Here is a 17,739-nt window from a genome sequence, read left to right as displayed (position 1 = left end):
TAAATCAAGATTAGGTAGGGTAGGTTAGGTTATTTCTAGTAAGTGACGTCAAAATTTATGCGATGCGACCGATAAATGAATTAGGAAGTTTGAAAAGGGCAACGTGGTCACATGACAAACACAAACACTTAAATGTATATACAAACAATAGGCAAAATGATATCAACTTTTTCTGTCAAACTGAGGTAACTTTGGCAAAATTATCTTTGGTTGTCTCTCAAAACGAGGATTTGCGAAAGTTATATATCGTTTGACAGTCAGTAGACACCATTCGGAAGGACCAGGAACAACAACCATACTTCTCTAATTTCACATACAGATGGCAGCAGTCCATCCGTGGAGTTGTTGGGAGAGCGTGGAGACGGAGTAGGCGCATGTTTAGGTATCTCTCTCCCAGCATTCATTTTGTCATGCAACTGAGCAAGACGCATGCTCATCTGTCGCCTCTCCTTCTGTTCTCTCTCCTTCTCCCAACGTTTAGCGCTGTAGCTCCTTATTGAGGATGAACTGCTTTGTACTGAACTTATACTTGGACGTCGGGAACCTGTATCATAAAAATGACAGTCAGATTTTGAAATATGATTCATGAAGCCTGTGCGTGCTATGCGATGCTGTGTTTGATGCATAGCTTGAATGTGTAGATACATATGTTAAAGCCAAGTTTGTTCTCTTGAGCAAAACTTTCAACGGAGTGTGAGAAGCTGCTGAAGATTTTTATTCGTGATAATGAATAACGCTGATTAAAATTGAAATTAGGCTTGAAATATGTGCTTAAATATTAATAAAATTATATTAGATGTTAAAAATATCATTGTTTTCCGAGTGTTAACAGGGATAGACGGACAATGTAATCACAGTTTCATGAAATTTCTAGCTTGCGAGCCCAGAAAAGCTTCTTATTAATGTGTTATTTTTAGATGACAAAAATGGAAATATTGTTTGCAGCTTTGATCAAATTCTTGCAGGTCAAAATCAAAATTGTATAAAACAGTTACACATTTTGTTTCCATTCTGACCAAAGCCTACAAAGTAACGTATTTTATAACTTCTTCGAACATTAAAAACATTGAGTAATATACATATAGTCTGTCAAGCCATTTCCGCCAGTAGAAAAAGTGGCTTTGAAGAATGTAGGCGCGAAGGGTTATCGTCCCATAAAAAATTGTATGAAGCCTTTTTTTTTACTGACAAACTTTTTTGACCGACTATAGCTTAAGCAGATTTAACCCAGTCTGTAACCGAGAAGTCCCTGTGGCGATGCGTCAAATACTACACGTAGGTAGCTTAGTTTCATTTAAGTAAACCGTGATAAGATAAATAGAAGGCAATGCCACCGAAACTTCTTTCGATCTTATTTCCTTTTTTTTGGTACCTCTGAACAGCACAATTCTAAATACATTATGAGGTGTGGAACACAACATGTAGTCAACAGTGTGACATGAACATCGCAACCAAACGCCAGCATGCAACAGTATATACGTATAGCAGCGTAACTATGATATGGCATATTTGATACACAGTTGTCAGAAGTCAGATTGTTGATTTTACTGGCTATGGATGAGTTCTTGATGGCTCAGTTGGCAGGGCGCTGGAGTATCGATCCAGAGGCCGTGAGTTTAAGTTTCACCCAAGGCAGTAATTTTTCTACTTTCAAATTTTTTCTAAGCATAATAGCATCTTTGGCAGACGTTTCCGCTTGTTAAAAATTAATTGTTAGAAGCCCAGTGATAATTTACCTCCCAGTAGAAGAGAGTAGAAGAAGAGATGTCGCCCCAGTCATGTTTTTGTGGATGCCAGTTGACTTCCCTTGATTTTCTTGCCTTTGCGATTTAACGCGAATATTGTTATCAGAACATTTGGGACGGGATATCCAAGTCAGGTCTGAGGAATTGGATATATCCGCTTTGTTTGGGAGACTGGGAGTATTACTTAAAGATAGGTTTATTGAATACTGTACCATATAAGTAGCCATATCTTATAATTACATTGCTGATAAAGCATGAAGCGAGGTGCGTGTGAAACTGAGGCTTAGCTCACCTTAGCCCTCCCTACTTTGAAATTGCCTGTGTCTAACTTCTAAAAGTTCTTAAATGATTTACTATCATGTAGGCAGATCAATGGATGGAAAGTAGAGACTTTGAACACAGACAATTTCAACAAGATGCTATGCTTCGTGTCTGTGAATTTAGCCTGTTGGTGTTACGTATTTAAGCCAATGCGAGATTAGATATGTGTTTCCGTGTAAGGTCAACTTTACCTCGTTTCTTTATGGCACTGCATATGTATCATAGGTAGCAAGATCAGATGAGATAAGTGCGTCTAGCACATGCCCAATACCCTAATAGAAGAGGTTGAGGATAGGGGTAATTACTCTGTAGTTGCAGTTTACCCACCAAACCTTGCTAATTCAAGTAGCCTTTAGGTTGGAAATACATTAGCAGTGTCATACAACAGTGTGGCAGAAAGAGATAGAAGGAAGGACCATGGCCATCTTGCTCGCGCCACGGGAAGGCGCGACAGGTCGCGACTCACACCATATTTCTGAAGACATGCCTTCGCCCCCCATTATGTCTAACGAAGAAAGCATCAAACATGGCGTCACACAAATAAAGCTCACATGTACGATCCTTCGTTTGGTTCGTCACTGATGAGTCCAAATATGCCATTAAGGATTAAAGGATCAATTTACCGACTAAGGACACAGTGAAGGAAACTATTTATTTAAGGCTGCCTTTCCAGTAAGAAAAAAAGCAAGACCACCATTAAGAGAAGGTACCCTAAGAAAATAATCATAAAGTTTTATAACTGTAGGGATATAAATATTGTGGCAAAAAATCTGCGTACATAAAATCATCAAAACCATACATAGGTATTTTAAGGAAGATTGAGAAAAACTCATTCCGCATAAGTTTTTGTACAAAATATGGCTATGGCAGAGGTACAACTATTAATAATATCGATATACTTATAGTTAAAGGTACTCACTTGTGATGTAGATGGATATTCTTGAAACCTAGAACAACCTGTTTAGAATAACTTAAGTCCTACCTATTATAAGTTGTCAAACGGATGCTGATGCCTCTGTTTGAACGAGAATGCATCGTCACTTGAAGGGGATCGATGTGGAAAACACCAAAAGCAAGGAGTATGCTTAACGAAGAAATGAAACATTAAGTGTTGAGTACTCATAATTTTAACTGGATAAGTAATAAACTAAAGTTGTAAATATACTTTATTTGAAGAAAGAGAACGACACAGCTTAAGAGACAGATTTTTGGGACAGCCAGGATAACTAAAGAATGCAATGGGATTACTATGAACGTCGTGTTTCATTTCTGACAGTATGGAATGAAGAATCATACCTCGAGTATCATCATTAGGTCTTTAAGGAGGAATAGGAAACAATACATTTTGGAGGTTCTCCGTTGAGCCTTATTGAGGTTGGTCTATCATATTTGCACTTGAGCTGAGCAGGAACTAGGGCTTTAGACGTCCTTTTCTTTGACGAGAACCACCAGGTATGTGCTGCCTTTAGTCAAAGAAAGAGACAAGGGCTGATTGGGAGTTGGTGAGAGAAGGAAAGCTATGATAGAATATTCATGAAGGAGAAGGACAACAATATTGATTCGACGGGCATATTTGGAGCATCGTGTGCGTCGTGACTCGCGCCGCTAACACCAACGCAACAACTAACGGGACGTCCCATGCGACACTCGCGGCGGACGGGTGCTGGACTCTCGAATTTCTATCTCCGGATTTTAAAAATCGAAACAACGATTTAGCTTTATTAGATTTTCCCATCAAAAACATGGAAAATGCCCTGAATGGCTTCAAGAAAAAGGTATGCTTCGCACACAGCAACACGAAGCAGCTTACTTTAAATAGTTTATTCATGATAGACTCTGATTCTTTTCTTCTGTATAGATTGGTCATTGCCTCGATTTGAACTTCGGAGTGACTCATGTTTATGCCTATAACTACTATGACTAGAGTGTATTAATCTTGATTTTACTTTACGTCTTCTTGTCATCGGATTTGTTTAGAATAGAGTAATGAAAGCCACGGCTTAATTTTGCTGCTACATAACTTTCCGAATAAATAAGTAGATTGGATTTTAATTTGATTCGAATATTCGAGTATAATTTTCAATATTTTTATTTCTAAATACGGTATCTCGATCTGGTGTCAGAGATAAAGTGTATCTTCATATAATATTGAGTTCCTCCACGGTACGGCTGTTAATGGTGAAGGGGTCAGGAACTAGAAAGACATCGACTACAATAAGTACATATATGAATGAGTCTGAATACCAAAGATGGATAGTGGTAGGTACATATTCACTCGTATTACTCGTGGAAGTTGGACTGAGAGTAAAGAAGCAGTTTTAGGTGTGATCTGGTTTACAATAACATGCTCCACGACTAGGGCATCTTTAACAGTGCTATGAAGATGAGCGTAGAAATTCGAGAGTCACCTAGTTGACCATTAGAAATGTGGGTTCACAACTGATCGCCAAAGCAATTCTGATTTTGCTTGAAGTGTGGAGAAAACTGGCAATCAAGGCAATCATGTACCAAAGTACATGTACGTTAATCCGTTCTGTTCACAGTTAATTTTTTTTGGGCATCTATTAAAATAATATCTCACTTCAAATAAGAAGAAGTAAAGTTCACACATCTCAACTACAGTCAGCACTTAAGCTCTTAGGAATTGTAGGGCTGGAGGGCCTCGTGTGCATAGTGTACAGTTACGGAATTTGAAGGTTTGAAGCTCTTTTCCATTACGTAGAATCTAAAACAGGTACAGTAACTTAAGGGGTAACACTTTGTTCTTTCTTCTAGCTTATCACTTCCTGACCTGTAGATTTCTTTGTAGAAGCAAAAGATTACTGACCGATGTTAGAATAGCGAGAACCTTGACCTAGCTTTGATTGTTTTCCAAATCAGTACCTAAGTATTCGGCCATTATTCGGTAGTTTTGCTTGTTCACTCTTATTACCTCCTTACATGGCGACCGCGACAGGGCTTCCTATTATCGTCTGTTACTCTTTGATTGCCAAATTTTCTAGAGAAGTATCTCCTATAAGTTGAAGACCGGTTGCACCCAGGCCGCACCCGGCCGCCGCACACCGAACGTGCATTATGGGAAGGCGCGCTGCATACATCGTTATCACCTTTGGCGGCGCACTTGGGCGCGTGCGCGCCGCCGTCCCGCCTTACGGCCTTCAGGTGGCGCGAGATTAGCAAGATGGCCGCGGTGCGCGCGGCACCTGCGCGGGACGCCGACACCGGCACGCCGCGCCGCGACGCCCGGCGCGACGAGCCCGAGTCCAGCGTGGCGCCCGTGCCGCCCGAGCGGGACGACGCGCGCGACGACGCGCGGGTCGCGCTTAGGGTGCCGCCTGGAAACAAACAAAATGTCGTTAGCCTACTTTTATATTAAGTTCCGTTTAAAGTTACCATATGTCAGGAATTCCCCTACCATGTCAGGATTTTCGCTCCTGTGAGGATTGCGGGGTGATTTTTGAAGCTTTATAGTTGCGTTACTATAAAGTGGCAAAGCAAGCAAAATGCCACGAACTCTTGGCCCGGGAGAGGTTCCAATTTGACCGGCTATGAGCACAGGCTCCCATTGCCCCCATTCCATGAATTTGCTATGACTTCAGTTGGTATAATTACTGACGATTACTTTAACTGATACTACTGCAAGTTAATGCACGTGACTTTTATTTTACCCAAATGTAAGTAGGAGTTCTCATGTCACTTTAACATTAAGATACTCGTATTAAGGCTGAGTTAAGATGCGATAAGGACGAGAGAAGCGACGATATTAAGATAGAGGCCTGAGACCTCATAAAGAAGTTGGTTCATTTATATTTATCCAGCCAACTGTACAAAAGGGGATGCTCCGAAGAACACTCTTAAACCCCTAGTAAAAAAGTAAAGCTCACTTTCACTTCCTAGTATTTATGGTTCGTAAAGATCTGAACTTTTAAATTGGCAAGCTGCAGAGTTAAGTGATCCCACCCGCATAGCAATTAGTTTTCAAGAACACTTTCTATGAAGTGGTTTGTCTGCTTATTTAGCTCTCGGTTGTCATAAAGAGAAGAGTACATATTAAAATTAATTTACCGGTATGCGTGTCGTTGAGGGAATAGAGACACGGTGGTGTGAGCCGCGCGTCGGCGAGGTGCGCAGGGTGGTAACGCGCGCGTGTGTAAAGGTGCAACACCATGCACAGTAATCCCCCCAGCACGAAGATGCCCGACGCTACGCCGAGCAGCGTCGGCATATCCGCTGTCAGCAACACGAGGTCTGCAAAAAAGAAGATTGAAAACGGTTGATTAATCGCATGAAAGTCCAACAGAATGATCGTCAGGATGTATGAACCTTGGGAGAAAATGCATGTTGATATCCTCTTTGTGGGACTTTGATAGTCCCTTAGATTTGTTTTGTTTTTTCACGTAGTTAGGCTAGATAATTTTCTCACTTAGCTTACCTTCGGTGCAGAACAAAGTTCCTTCAGTGCAGTACTCTCTATGTCAGCCTACAGTGTGTCATACCATGATAACCGGGATTGCACTGACAGAACGCGTGTCCCGTTTCTGAGACAGTAGGCGGTAATAGGCGTAGAACATATACTGATAGATTACCTTCAGTGCAGAACACTCTCTGCGTCGGCCGACTGTGTGTCGTACTGTGGTACCCGGGATCGCACTGGCAGAACGCGTTGTGGTTGACCTGGACGCATGACGCGTGGGGGTCGAAGGCGCGACACGTCTGCCGGTAGAAGCATTGCTCGCCGAGCTTTTTTGCTGGAAATAATGAAAAAATATTTGTAGGCGTTATTATATTTAAATTTCATTAAGAGGGCACAGCACAGACAATTTAAACGCCGATTGAAAAGTTACTGTATCGAATTGACAAGTATACCTTCACACATTATTCACTTTTCGATTGCCGGTGACTTTTAGCTACTCCTAAAGGAATATCATCAGTAAAGTATAAGGTACATAGATGGCATTGGTACAGTCTCATGTCTTTTTAGAGAAAATCGATACTTACTTTAATCTCCAGCTCATATTTGTCTTACTGCTGGACACAAACCCTCTCTCATTGAATGAGGGAGGGGACTTCACACCGAGCTTTGATTTCTTTATGCGGGTACAATATCTGTCTTTGCCGAAACGCAATAATAACATAGTTTTTTTTTATAAAACAAGTCACTTACCTAATTTTCTAATGAATTATATCTACTTACTTTGGAAAGTGACAGTTGAGTAACACTAATGCCAATTGAAAGGAGTTCTTAGCTAACGACTCCAACCTTCTCACGACATTCAAACGGGAAATCTCTTGTATACTTACAAATTTAAATAAAGCTGGTTTTATCTTAAGATAAAAAAAAAGACTGGTTAAAGTCGTAAAGATCCGTTGAATATAACTACAGCTCATGACTGGTTGCTGTGGACATCTTCGAGAGATGCGTTTGTTCAGTTCAGGGAGGAAAGATTTTACCGAAAGATTTACCAGAGGTTACGTAATAAACAGATAAATATTTTAGGACATAATTACACAAATTGACTAGGTTCCACGGTAAACTCAATAAGGCTTGTGTTGTAGATACTTAGACAACGATATATATATAGCAAATACATATTTATAAGTACTTAAATACATAGAAAACACCCATGATTCAGGAACAGATATCCATGCTCATCACACGAATAAATGCCTTTACCAGGATTTGAACCCGGGACCATCGGCTTCATAGGCAGGGTCACTACCCACTAAGCCAGACCGGTCGTCAATTAACGGGTATTTGGTAGCAAAGTTTGATTACTCTGGTTATTAAAAGACCATTAAGTGTTTATTACCAATATCATGCTGTACTCTTCTCATAAACTACAAAGTGTGTCAATGAATATTGCACGATTACCTGAAGCTAAGAAAATACATGGAGTAGGACTTTCTTGGAGCTAGGCTATTAATTTTTTGATCACAATAGATAACAAAATACTTATAGGCCTAAGTGACAAAGTATACAAAACACGAAAAATTGAATCTTAAATAATGTATGATCACGTGATTTTTGTGTTCATCTGTCACTATTTATTGATGTTCATTGCGATTGGCGTTTGTTTATAAACGAATGTCATCTTGGCTATATTACTAGAATTATTTCTAGAAGTATCCGTTTATAAAGATAGAGCATAATTAAGTAATTTAATTAATCTACTCCAGGATTCCTGATATGAGTCAAATAATACAGCTGTAGTCCGGTGTATACGTCCGTTGTTTTCACCGGACATTTTTTTTTAAATTTTTAATTTATTCAATATTAGGTACATGTCATGTTCATTCCGTTAGAGAGACAGATAACATTTTTCAATATTTCGATGTTGTCGGTAGGGCCCTCTGATGTGAATTTTGGATTGATAGCAGCTCTAGGTGGGGCCGGGTTAATAGACCTTCTAAGTTTTCAACTGTACCTTTAGCGCATCCGCGCGCGACGCCAAGATTGACAGGGTGCTTGGGATCGCATTGACAGGAATTTGACGTCGGGTCGCAGAACACGTGGAGTAGCGCCGGGTTGCATGTGAACTCGCACGGCGATCCCAGGTACTTGCCCTTTTCTGAAATGGGAAAAATATCATTCATTTATTTTTAATTACCTAGTGAATATTTTCGTGAGACTCGGACATTTTTTATCGGTCGGTTATGGAGCGAAACATGTCGAGCGATCTTTGACTTAACCTTGAGTGACCGATTTCAATACATACATTTATTGCACAAGAAAGAATTCGAGAGTTTACGTCTGACTGATGGCCAATATCGTCTTTACCATAAGGGCATCCATTCTACATTACATTCATACAAGTGTTTTTGATTACCTACCCATAATAAATAGAAGATCATAGTAGAAAATTTTAGTTTAGTTCGGTTTTTACTTTCCAAAAGGACCCTACATCCCTATATTCCCAAGGGCCCCATAGTTTAAGACGGCATTGGTGATGGGCACAGAGGTATTCTATTTTACAAGATGATTTATGTTTGGTTTGGTTCGTATTTGTCCTCACGTCAACCCAATCCAGACTGCGGACTTCAGACACACCACTGAATTGCACAGACGTATAGTAAACACCCCTATAATAGACGTGGCAATAATAATGAGATGTTAACCACAAATTCATAATAACATCAATTTTTAAACATTCGCAACCTTTTACCATAAACAAGAGTCATAGAGCTACGTAAAATTGTGTGCTTCATTAATTTCTGTCTATGGCGCCATTCTGTCCATGACCAAAAAAAAAACATAATTTTAGAAAATTGTTGTATTCTACGAAAATCTCATTCTCCTGGTCAAACATATTCGCAAATTCCCAGAAAATTACGCTTTATTAACATCTCATTTTTGGTGACGGGTAACTCGTGCCAAGTTCCATCTACCACCATAACAACTAAGCGGAATTTCCTGGGAATTTGCGAATAGGTGTGGCCAGGGGAATGAGATTCCAGGTCAATGAGAGTAGAATGACCTAACTTGTTAATTAGGTTGAAACCGATTGTAGAGTCCAACATTAAACTCGGTAAAATGATAAAAAAAAAACGAATAGGACATTCAAGTTGAAAAGGCGCAAATCGGTAGAAATTTTACAAGTTTCAGTGAAATACCTAATATCAAAAATAGTCCATTTTTATCATATCAAAGAAAAAGTTAAATGAAATGTAACTTTCCACATCATTTACTTCATCGAAAAGTGGGTACCTAACTATAATATAGTAAATATCGCAAACATCATTGTAGACTCGACATAAGGTAAGGATTTAGATTTAGATTTATTTCTTTCATAATATTAACACATTACAATATAAATTATTTCAAGCTAATCTATATGAATTTATAGTATGATCGTCAACTATTTATTATATACAATGTTAAGACAGAAAAAAATCATCAAATATCAATAGCAAAATAAATTCATCACAATGTCAAATAAATATTGGGAAATAATTATACAATGTCAAATAAAATAATTAATTAATATTTTATTATTATATATTTATTATTATTATATAATTACGGAAAAGAGGTCAATATAGCTACATTACACTTATACCTAGTATCTCGCACTGATCGTCAAATTAAAGTACAAGGCATTACAATATACGAATAAAATAACAATTATCATATATTAAAATCAATTGGGGTAAGACTATCACCGGGACAATTTAAGACACCATGTTCGTCTTACTCCACCCTACCTTACTGAAATACGACGATATTGTATATATCAATATATTTGTAAGTAGATATATTGATATATATTTGTATACTTACTCGTGCGAACGTTTAACTTAATTATTTATCTACGTCGACCGAGTCCTCAAACTTTGTCGTATCGAACGATTTTAAATCAATTTTCATATCGGCTTCCATTAAAATCTCTATCGACTACCGGTTCCGGCAGATAACGTTTCGGAAATTAAATTTGAATCAAATAACCGTTGAATAATTTGGTTGCTGAATTATTTTTATTCATGGTTTCTTCGAAATATTGTGATACAGTCAGACCAAGATAAGTTGGCAGCTATTTTGATAGGCAGTACGGTGGACGGGTTATTTTAAATAGCGTTATTTTAATAACGGTGGGTAAAATAATTGAATTGGCGCTCTGTTAAGATTCTCGCTCATACAGTGATCGCTTGTATCGCTCGTAATCACTAATCACATGTATAATTGTTGCCAACAAGATGCGCTACCACACGAACCATATCCATCTTGTACCCCTAGTGTAAATTTATTCAGAAGCGTAACGTGACGTACGCGTTTGCGTTAAGTCTAATTTTGTATGGGATTTAGGGTTTCCAACTTTCCGCTTGGCGCGCTGTTTCTAAATCCCATACAAAATGAGACATAACACAAACGCGTACGTCACGTCACGCTATCGAATAAATTTACACTAGGGGTTCTGGCAGCAAAGAGCAAAAAAACTATTTTTAAGAATAAACCGTTACACACATGCAATAAACCACTATAAAAGAAATTCTTCAATTTCCTGCAGCTGCAAGGGGCCTTGGAAGTTTCTCGCTCTAATGGCTGGCACTGTCTTTGTTTCCATTTGTTGCGATGTTAGTCGGGAGTCTCGGGACGGCCATTGTTGGGGAACTTACCTATTGAGATACTGGGTTTTATAGGGTTGAAAAAAATTGGGTATTTACCACATGTTGAATATTATAACAAAATTTGTGTTAATATATAACAAAAGTGAGATTATAAAAAAAATACAAGGCTCTGAAGTCTCAAAAAATTTTTTTTTTGTCTTTCAAAAATAGAAATGAAAATGGTACCATTCGATTCATTACATTTTATTGAAAAATAAATTGTATGACAACTATACACATAAACGCAATATTTCAGGGTCAAAATGGCGATTTCCTTGATCTTCCATACTTTTAGGATAGACTTATATGATGTGACGTCACATCACCTTATCATTTTGTTAGAGGCGTTTCAATCGTCGACTGCGAGCGTCAGACTTTAACTCTAATTTCTGACCTTTGTGTTGCTTAAATGCCATGAGTCCTATATAGACATTTGATCCTCAGGAAAATCAAGATCGTTTGACATTATTTACAAAAAACAGTCAAGTAGCCAATTGTGTGTCACAATTGTTGACACATTTTATTCATATAATCCGTCTGAGCTATCCGTACCATCTTGAACAGAACAAAGTGAGGCTGTGTCATAAACGTCATAATGATGACGTTGCCACACTTTGTCGTTGTAAATACTATACAGGGTTAGCTTGGATCGACTCTTGTTCGTGAAATCATAGAGTATAATATTTTCGAAGGATCGAAATTACCTATTGACAAAGTACAGTCAACCAATTTGAATCCTAGGCCACTATAGAACCATGTCGCTTTAACTACTAGATACTTGACACGCATCACTCAATAAGCATTGTCGTAGAAGTCATTATGGCATGGTTCTATACTGGCCTAGGAATCAAATTGGTTGGCAAAAAGTTTTTATTTAGAGAGATGACTTTTATATGCGCACTATATTATGACATGTCTTAATTATAGAATTCAATCGAGATTCTTCTATAAGAACTGTTTAATAATTGATAACGTTTGTCTTATGGTGTTATGGATTCTGACTCGACTACAACACTATACTACTACAATGAATTTTTATCTGACAAAAATTTGCCCGTGACCAAAAGTATCCTTTCTATTAATTTATTTTATGTGACATAATTTCAATGTATCCGAATGTAAATTTAATTTGCTATAATGTAAATATATAATAGGTTCTAAGCTATCTAGATAATAAGTTAGCTATAAGACTAAAAATATTTGTACACCTATATGGTAGATCACAGAGTATTATATCATTTCACTGTCATCTGTATTATAACCTGTGTTTCACAAATAAAATATTACTTACTTACTTATTATAATAAGATGGACCCGGGTATGTCCTTAAACTACGTCCACAAGAGAGGTATGGGCATTGTGAATGTCATCTCGCTCTGTGTGGTAGGGCACAGCACAGCGGATGTCATTCCAGATCTAGAGCAGAGCCCAACTGGGGAAGTACCTCCACCTTACAGAAAATCGCAGCCAAATAACACTAGACCCTACTCATAGTGTTGTGTTCCTGCCGGTGAGTAAGGTTGCCAGAGCTCAACGAGGGTGGGAGGGGATTAGGGTCGGCAACGCGCATGTAACTCCTCTGGAGTTGCAGGCGTCCATAGGCTACGGATACTGCTTACCATCAGGCAGGCCGTATGCATGTTTGCCACCGACGTAGTATAAAAAAAAAAAGTATTGCAGAAATTCAATATAAATGCTGTTGTTATTGTTGGAAAACCTAAACTTCAGCGCAGGATGTAATTCAAATTAGTATTGTTTTCAATCTGACTCCACAACACAGGCAAATCTTGTACACTTTTTGGTAAATAAACTATTTTTATTATTCTTAGGTTAGGCTTTTTACAATATGTATGTAAAAGTAAAATATAAAAACGCTTACAAAACAATACAAAATATATAAACACATTATAAAAAACCTAACCTAGGGTGCCGCCAGCAGCGGGGCAGGGCCCAAGCTGCCGGTGGTCAGGGCCGCAGAGAGAGGAACCGGCGGACTATCCGCGCCGTGTCCAAGATCACCGCCTTCTGCATCTGACCCTTGATCCAACCACCTAAACCCCTACCTACTCTACCTATGTTTCTAAAGGGTCGGCAACGCGCAAGTAAACACCTCTGGAGTTGCAGGCGTCCATAGGCTGCGGTGACTGCTTACCATCAGGCGGGCCGTATGCTTGTTTGCCACCGTAGTGGTATAAAAAAAAAAACCTAGCGTGAGTTTCTCAAGGTGTTGGTCGAGACCCTTCGTTATCAGACCGTTCGCCGAAACGACTATCGGGACAATGATCGTCGAATCAATATCCCACATGGCGGTTATCTCGTGAGCCAAGTCTAGGTATTTATATTTGTTAGTTTTAAATTTAGGTTAAGATTTTTTTAAGTAGATTTTAAGATTTTCATTTTGTATCTTTGGCACTACAATAAACTAAAATAACATGTGCTAGGTATTTATTATTTTAAATAACATTTGCTAGGTATTTATTATTTTAAATAACATGTGCTAGGTATTTATTATTTTAAATAACATTTGCTAGGTATTTATTATTTTTATTTGTATGTCTTTCCCATCACGGAACAATGGTGCTCCGGACCTTTGGGAGGCGTGCGCGGAGCCGAAGCCAACACGTAGAGGCCCTTTTGACACTTTAATGAAATGTAAGGGGTACACCTAGCGGATGTTGCCCTTGCCCGTGTCATGGGACGCACGCAGAGGCAGCACCCGCTAAGGTGTAAGGACTATTTGAGGGTTGATGGAATCTAAAATGAACTGGGCTATTGGGTGAAAGCGATGGACTAAATACTGGGCTATGGGATAAAAAACCGGACGCCTGCCTAATAAAACGGTATTCAATTTTATTTCCGGCAGACGGTGAGCGCCCCCACAAGATGGGCCCCCACAAAAAGCGACATCTAGGATGGCTCAAGAGCAACACCGGTGTGAGCGGCTCAGGGGTGTCGAGAGGTGTACGCCGCTTTCTACCCAGCAGCCACTGTGCCAACTCGCGTCTTATGCAATTTTTCACTTCCACCCCTGGAGCTTATAGCTCTAACGACTCCACTCTGGCCGGCCGGCTAAGGCAAGCCAGAGGCAGAGAATCCTGTCCCACCCACCCTCCTTGCGGCTAACAGAACTCCCCAGGAGCACTCGGGTACGTGAGGTCGCTACTCCCCAACAGCTCGCCACAAGCTGCCCTGCGTTGACTGATTGCACTGGTAAAACCAGCGGGCGATGGATTTATTTTTATTATTATTATGTTTTTTAAATGGAAGTATTATCCAGGGCTCTTCATAATTAAATTCTGCCTTAGTGTTCGTCTAGATATCATGTGATCAAAATTGGCCTTTTGATTTATTTAATTTTGAATTAAATGCTCATAACCATAAGGATTCAAACCCGGGACTTTCTGCTGTGCAGGCAGGGACTCTGCCGACTTGTTAGGAGATGCAGATAGCTATTGAATTGAAACATCGAGCGGTCTCACATTTCAAAGCAAATTGGAGGTCGTTGGTTCAGTACAAAGTTAGTTGGACACGTACAAAAGAAAAGGCTTCACGTAAAGACACTCATGCATAAAACTCATGAATTCAAGTCAAACTGAAATGAAAAATTCCGTGCATACGACTGTGAAGGTATGAAAATGTTGTCTTAGAGACTACAGAACCTAAAGGGCTTAAAATCACTTTCATAATATTGCACTTAGGACCTTTCGAACTGCAAGATCTCCGTTTATCACAAGATCTCAGCTTGAAATTAATTACCTATGTGCTTTTACAATTGAGTTTGTGCTTTAAGAGAAGGTGTTAGGTTTGAAATTCATTTGTAAGCAGGCTTTCATTTGAGCGAGTGACGAGACTTCTTTGTTTGCGAACTGAAAAAGGCTTGACGACGTATGCATTAGGTGTGATGTGAGACTGAGTAGGGTTGGCACGTGTCCATTTTGTGTTAAGATTTTTTTTATTTACTGTCATCTATTCACTGGTCAAAGCGTTTTTAAATTGTCAGATTCCATATAAGATGTCGGCTGACCCTTGGAGAATGACCCATGGCCCTGCCGTATGGCATCAGATGTTTTTACATAGATGGTAGGACGACCGGTTTGGCCTAGTGGGTAGTTCTAAAGCTTATTATACCACACAAGACTACATGAATGATAAAACAACGTGGGATTAATTGTGATTCGAAATGATTAATTATTTATTATATTTGATTAATGATGATGAAATGGATATTCCAATGCATGTATTTCCTTTGTTGTTTTTATTATATTTGTTTGACATTTAGAATTTATTCTAGAAACAATCTAGACTAGTATTTTTTGTACATTTTTTTTTGTATGACTGTATTTTGTGAAAGTTTTAGTATTAAATTTGATCTATGAATTATATTATTAGTATTATATATGGAATAATATTTACAACATCAATAAATTGCTCTGATAATTAGATTAAGATAATTATATGTAATACTGTCTTACTATTCATAAGTGCTTGTTGCTAAGCCTACATGAATAAAGTATATTTGAGTTGAATTGAATTGACCCTGCCTACGAAGCTGATGGTACCGGGTTCAAATCCTGGTGAGAGCATTTATTCGTGTGATGAGCATGGATATTTGTTCCTGAGTCATGGGTGTTTTCTGTGTATTTAAGTATTTATAAATATTTATATATTATATATATCGTTGTCTAAGTACCCTCAACACAAGCCTTATTGAGCTTACTGTGGGACTTAGTCGATTTGTGTAATAATGTCCAATAATATTTATTTATTTATTTATCATATATATGTGCTATACGCGTGCGCCCGTGAGGGACGGAACATACGCAATGCGACAAAATTAAAAACACGTTTTAACATTCCTGACAACTTATCAAAAACAACCTACGTAATTTGGTCCGGTTATTTGTAACTCACCATAAACCATGCTAAAATTTAAGGTGAGGAATTTAAAAAAGCGGCCAAGTGCGAGTCGGACTCGCCCATGAAGGGTTCCTTTATGACGTATTAAAAAAAACTACTTAAACTACTAGATCTCGTTCAACATTTTACCACTTTGGACACACATTTTACCACTTTGGTAGTGTCTATCGCGCAAACTATTCACTTTAGAAAAAAATTATATTAGGAACCTAAATATCATTTTTGAAGACCTATCCATAGATACCCCACACGTATGGGTTTAACGAAAAAAATTTTTTTTTTAATTTTATGACGTATTAAAAAAAACTACTCACTAGATCTCGTTCAAAACAATTTTCGTTAGAAGTTTGCATCGTAATGTATATCATATATTTTTTATAGATTTTTCATTCTGTTATTTTAGAAGTTACAGGGGGGGGGGGGACACACTTTTTTTTACTTTGGGAGGTTCTCTCGCGCAAACTATTCAGTTTAGAAAAAAATGATATTAGAAACCTTAATATCATTTTTGAAGACCTATCCATAGATACCCCACATGTATGGGTATGTTGAAAAAGAAATTTTTTTTTTAATTTCATGACGTATTAAAAAAAAACTACTTACTAGATCTCGTTCAAACCAATTTTCGGTGGAAGTTTACATGGCAATGTATATCATATATTTTTTTTAGATTTTTCATTCTGTTATTTTAGAAGTTACGGGGGGGGGGGGGGACACACTTTTTTTTACTTTGGGAGGTTCTCTCGCGCAAACTATTCAGTTTAGAAAAAAATGATATTAGAAACCTTAATATCATTTTTGAAGACCTATCCATAGATACCCCACATGTATGGGTATGTTGAAAAAAAAAATTTTTTTTTAATTTCATGACGTATTAAAAAAAAACTACTTACTAGATCTCGTTCAAACCAATTTTCGGTGGAAGTTTACATGGCAATGTATATCATATATTTTTTTTAGATTTTTCATTCTGTTATTTTAGAAGTTACGGGGGGGGGGGGACACACATTTTACCACTTTGGAAGTGTCTCTCGCGCAAACTATTCATTTTAGAAAAAAATGATATTAGAAACCTCAATATCATTTTTGAAGACCTATCCATAGATACCCCACACGTATGGGTTTGATGAAAAAAGATTTTTTGAGTTTTAGTTCTAAGTATGGGGAACCCCCAAAATTTATTGTTTTTTTTCTATTTTTGTGTGAAAATCTTAATGCGGTTCATAGAATACATCCACTTACTAAGTTTGAACAGTACAGCTCTTATAGTTTCGGAAAAAAGTGGCTGTGACAGAATCGGACAGACAGACGGACATGACGAATCTATAAGGGTTCAGTTTTTTGCCATTTGGCTACGGAACCCTAAAAATGAGACTGTGTCAGAAACAATAAATGATAGCGCGACATTTCCCGCCACCGCTCATGCCTGATCCAGTTAGAATAGATTCATGTGTTTTTATTTGTGCATTAAGTAACTTTTTTTTTCATAAAACCTTTCTTTCTCTATATTTTTGCTTTTTAATGATATAACGAATATTTATTTCTTCATAAAAAGGGCACGTTTTTTTCTTAGACTACTTCTCTGTTATAATCAATTCTCTTTATTTATAGACTAGGCGCTCAGGAACTATTAGGGACATGGTGGCAGACCATA

At 38.1% G+C, this 17,739-nt stretch overlaps 1 protein-coding gene across 2 annotated transcripts in view; it reads right to left on the bottom strand.

Annotated features, from left to right (window-relative positions):
- Positions 1–17,739, bottom strand: part of LOC133520852 (uncharacterized) — a 108,870-nt gene that overhangs the window by 9,140 nt on the left and 81,991 nt on the right. The window contains exons 3-7 of one of the 2 annotated variants that reach the window (XM_061855537.1): positions 8,492–8,635; positions 6,653–6,814; positions 6,132–6,314; positions 5,270–5,401; positions 300–544 (exon numbers count right to left, since the gene is read on the bottom strand). In XM_061855537.1, the coding sequence (XP_061711521.1) occupies positions 300–544; positions 5,270–5,401; positions 6,132–6,314; positions 6,653–6,814; positions 8,492–8,635 (866 nt within the window). The remainder of the gene's footprint in view (positions 1–299; positions 545–5,269; positions 5,402–6,131; positions 6,315–6,652; positions 6,815–8,491; positions 8,636–17,739) is intronic. The other variant, XM_061855538.1, reaches the window with a different exon arrangement.

This window comes from Cydia pomonella, chromosome 8 (genome assembly GCF_033807575.1).
Source record: "Cydia pomonella isolate Wapato2018A chromosome 8, ilCydPomo1, whole genome shotgun sequence".
In the NCBI taxonomy this organism is placed as follows: Eukaryota; Metazoa; Arthropoda; class Insecta; order Lepidoptera; family Tortricidae; genus Cydia; species Cydia pomonella.
Note: the sequence above shows the minus strand (reverse complement) of the source record. Positions and strands in the feature narration are given on the sequence as shown.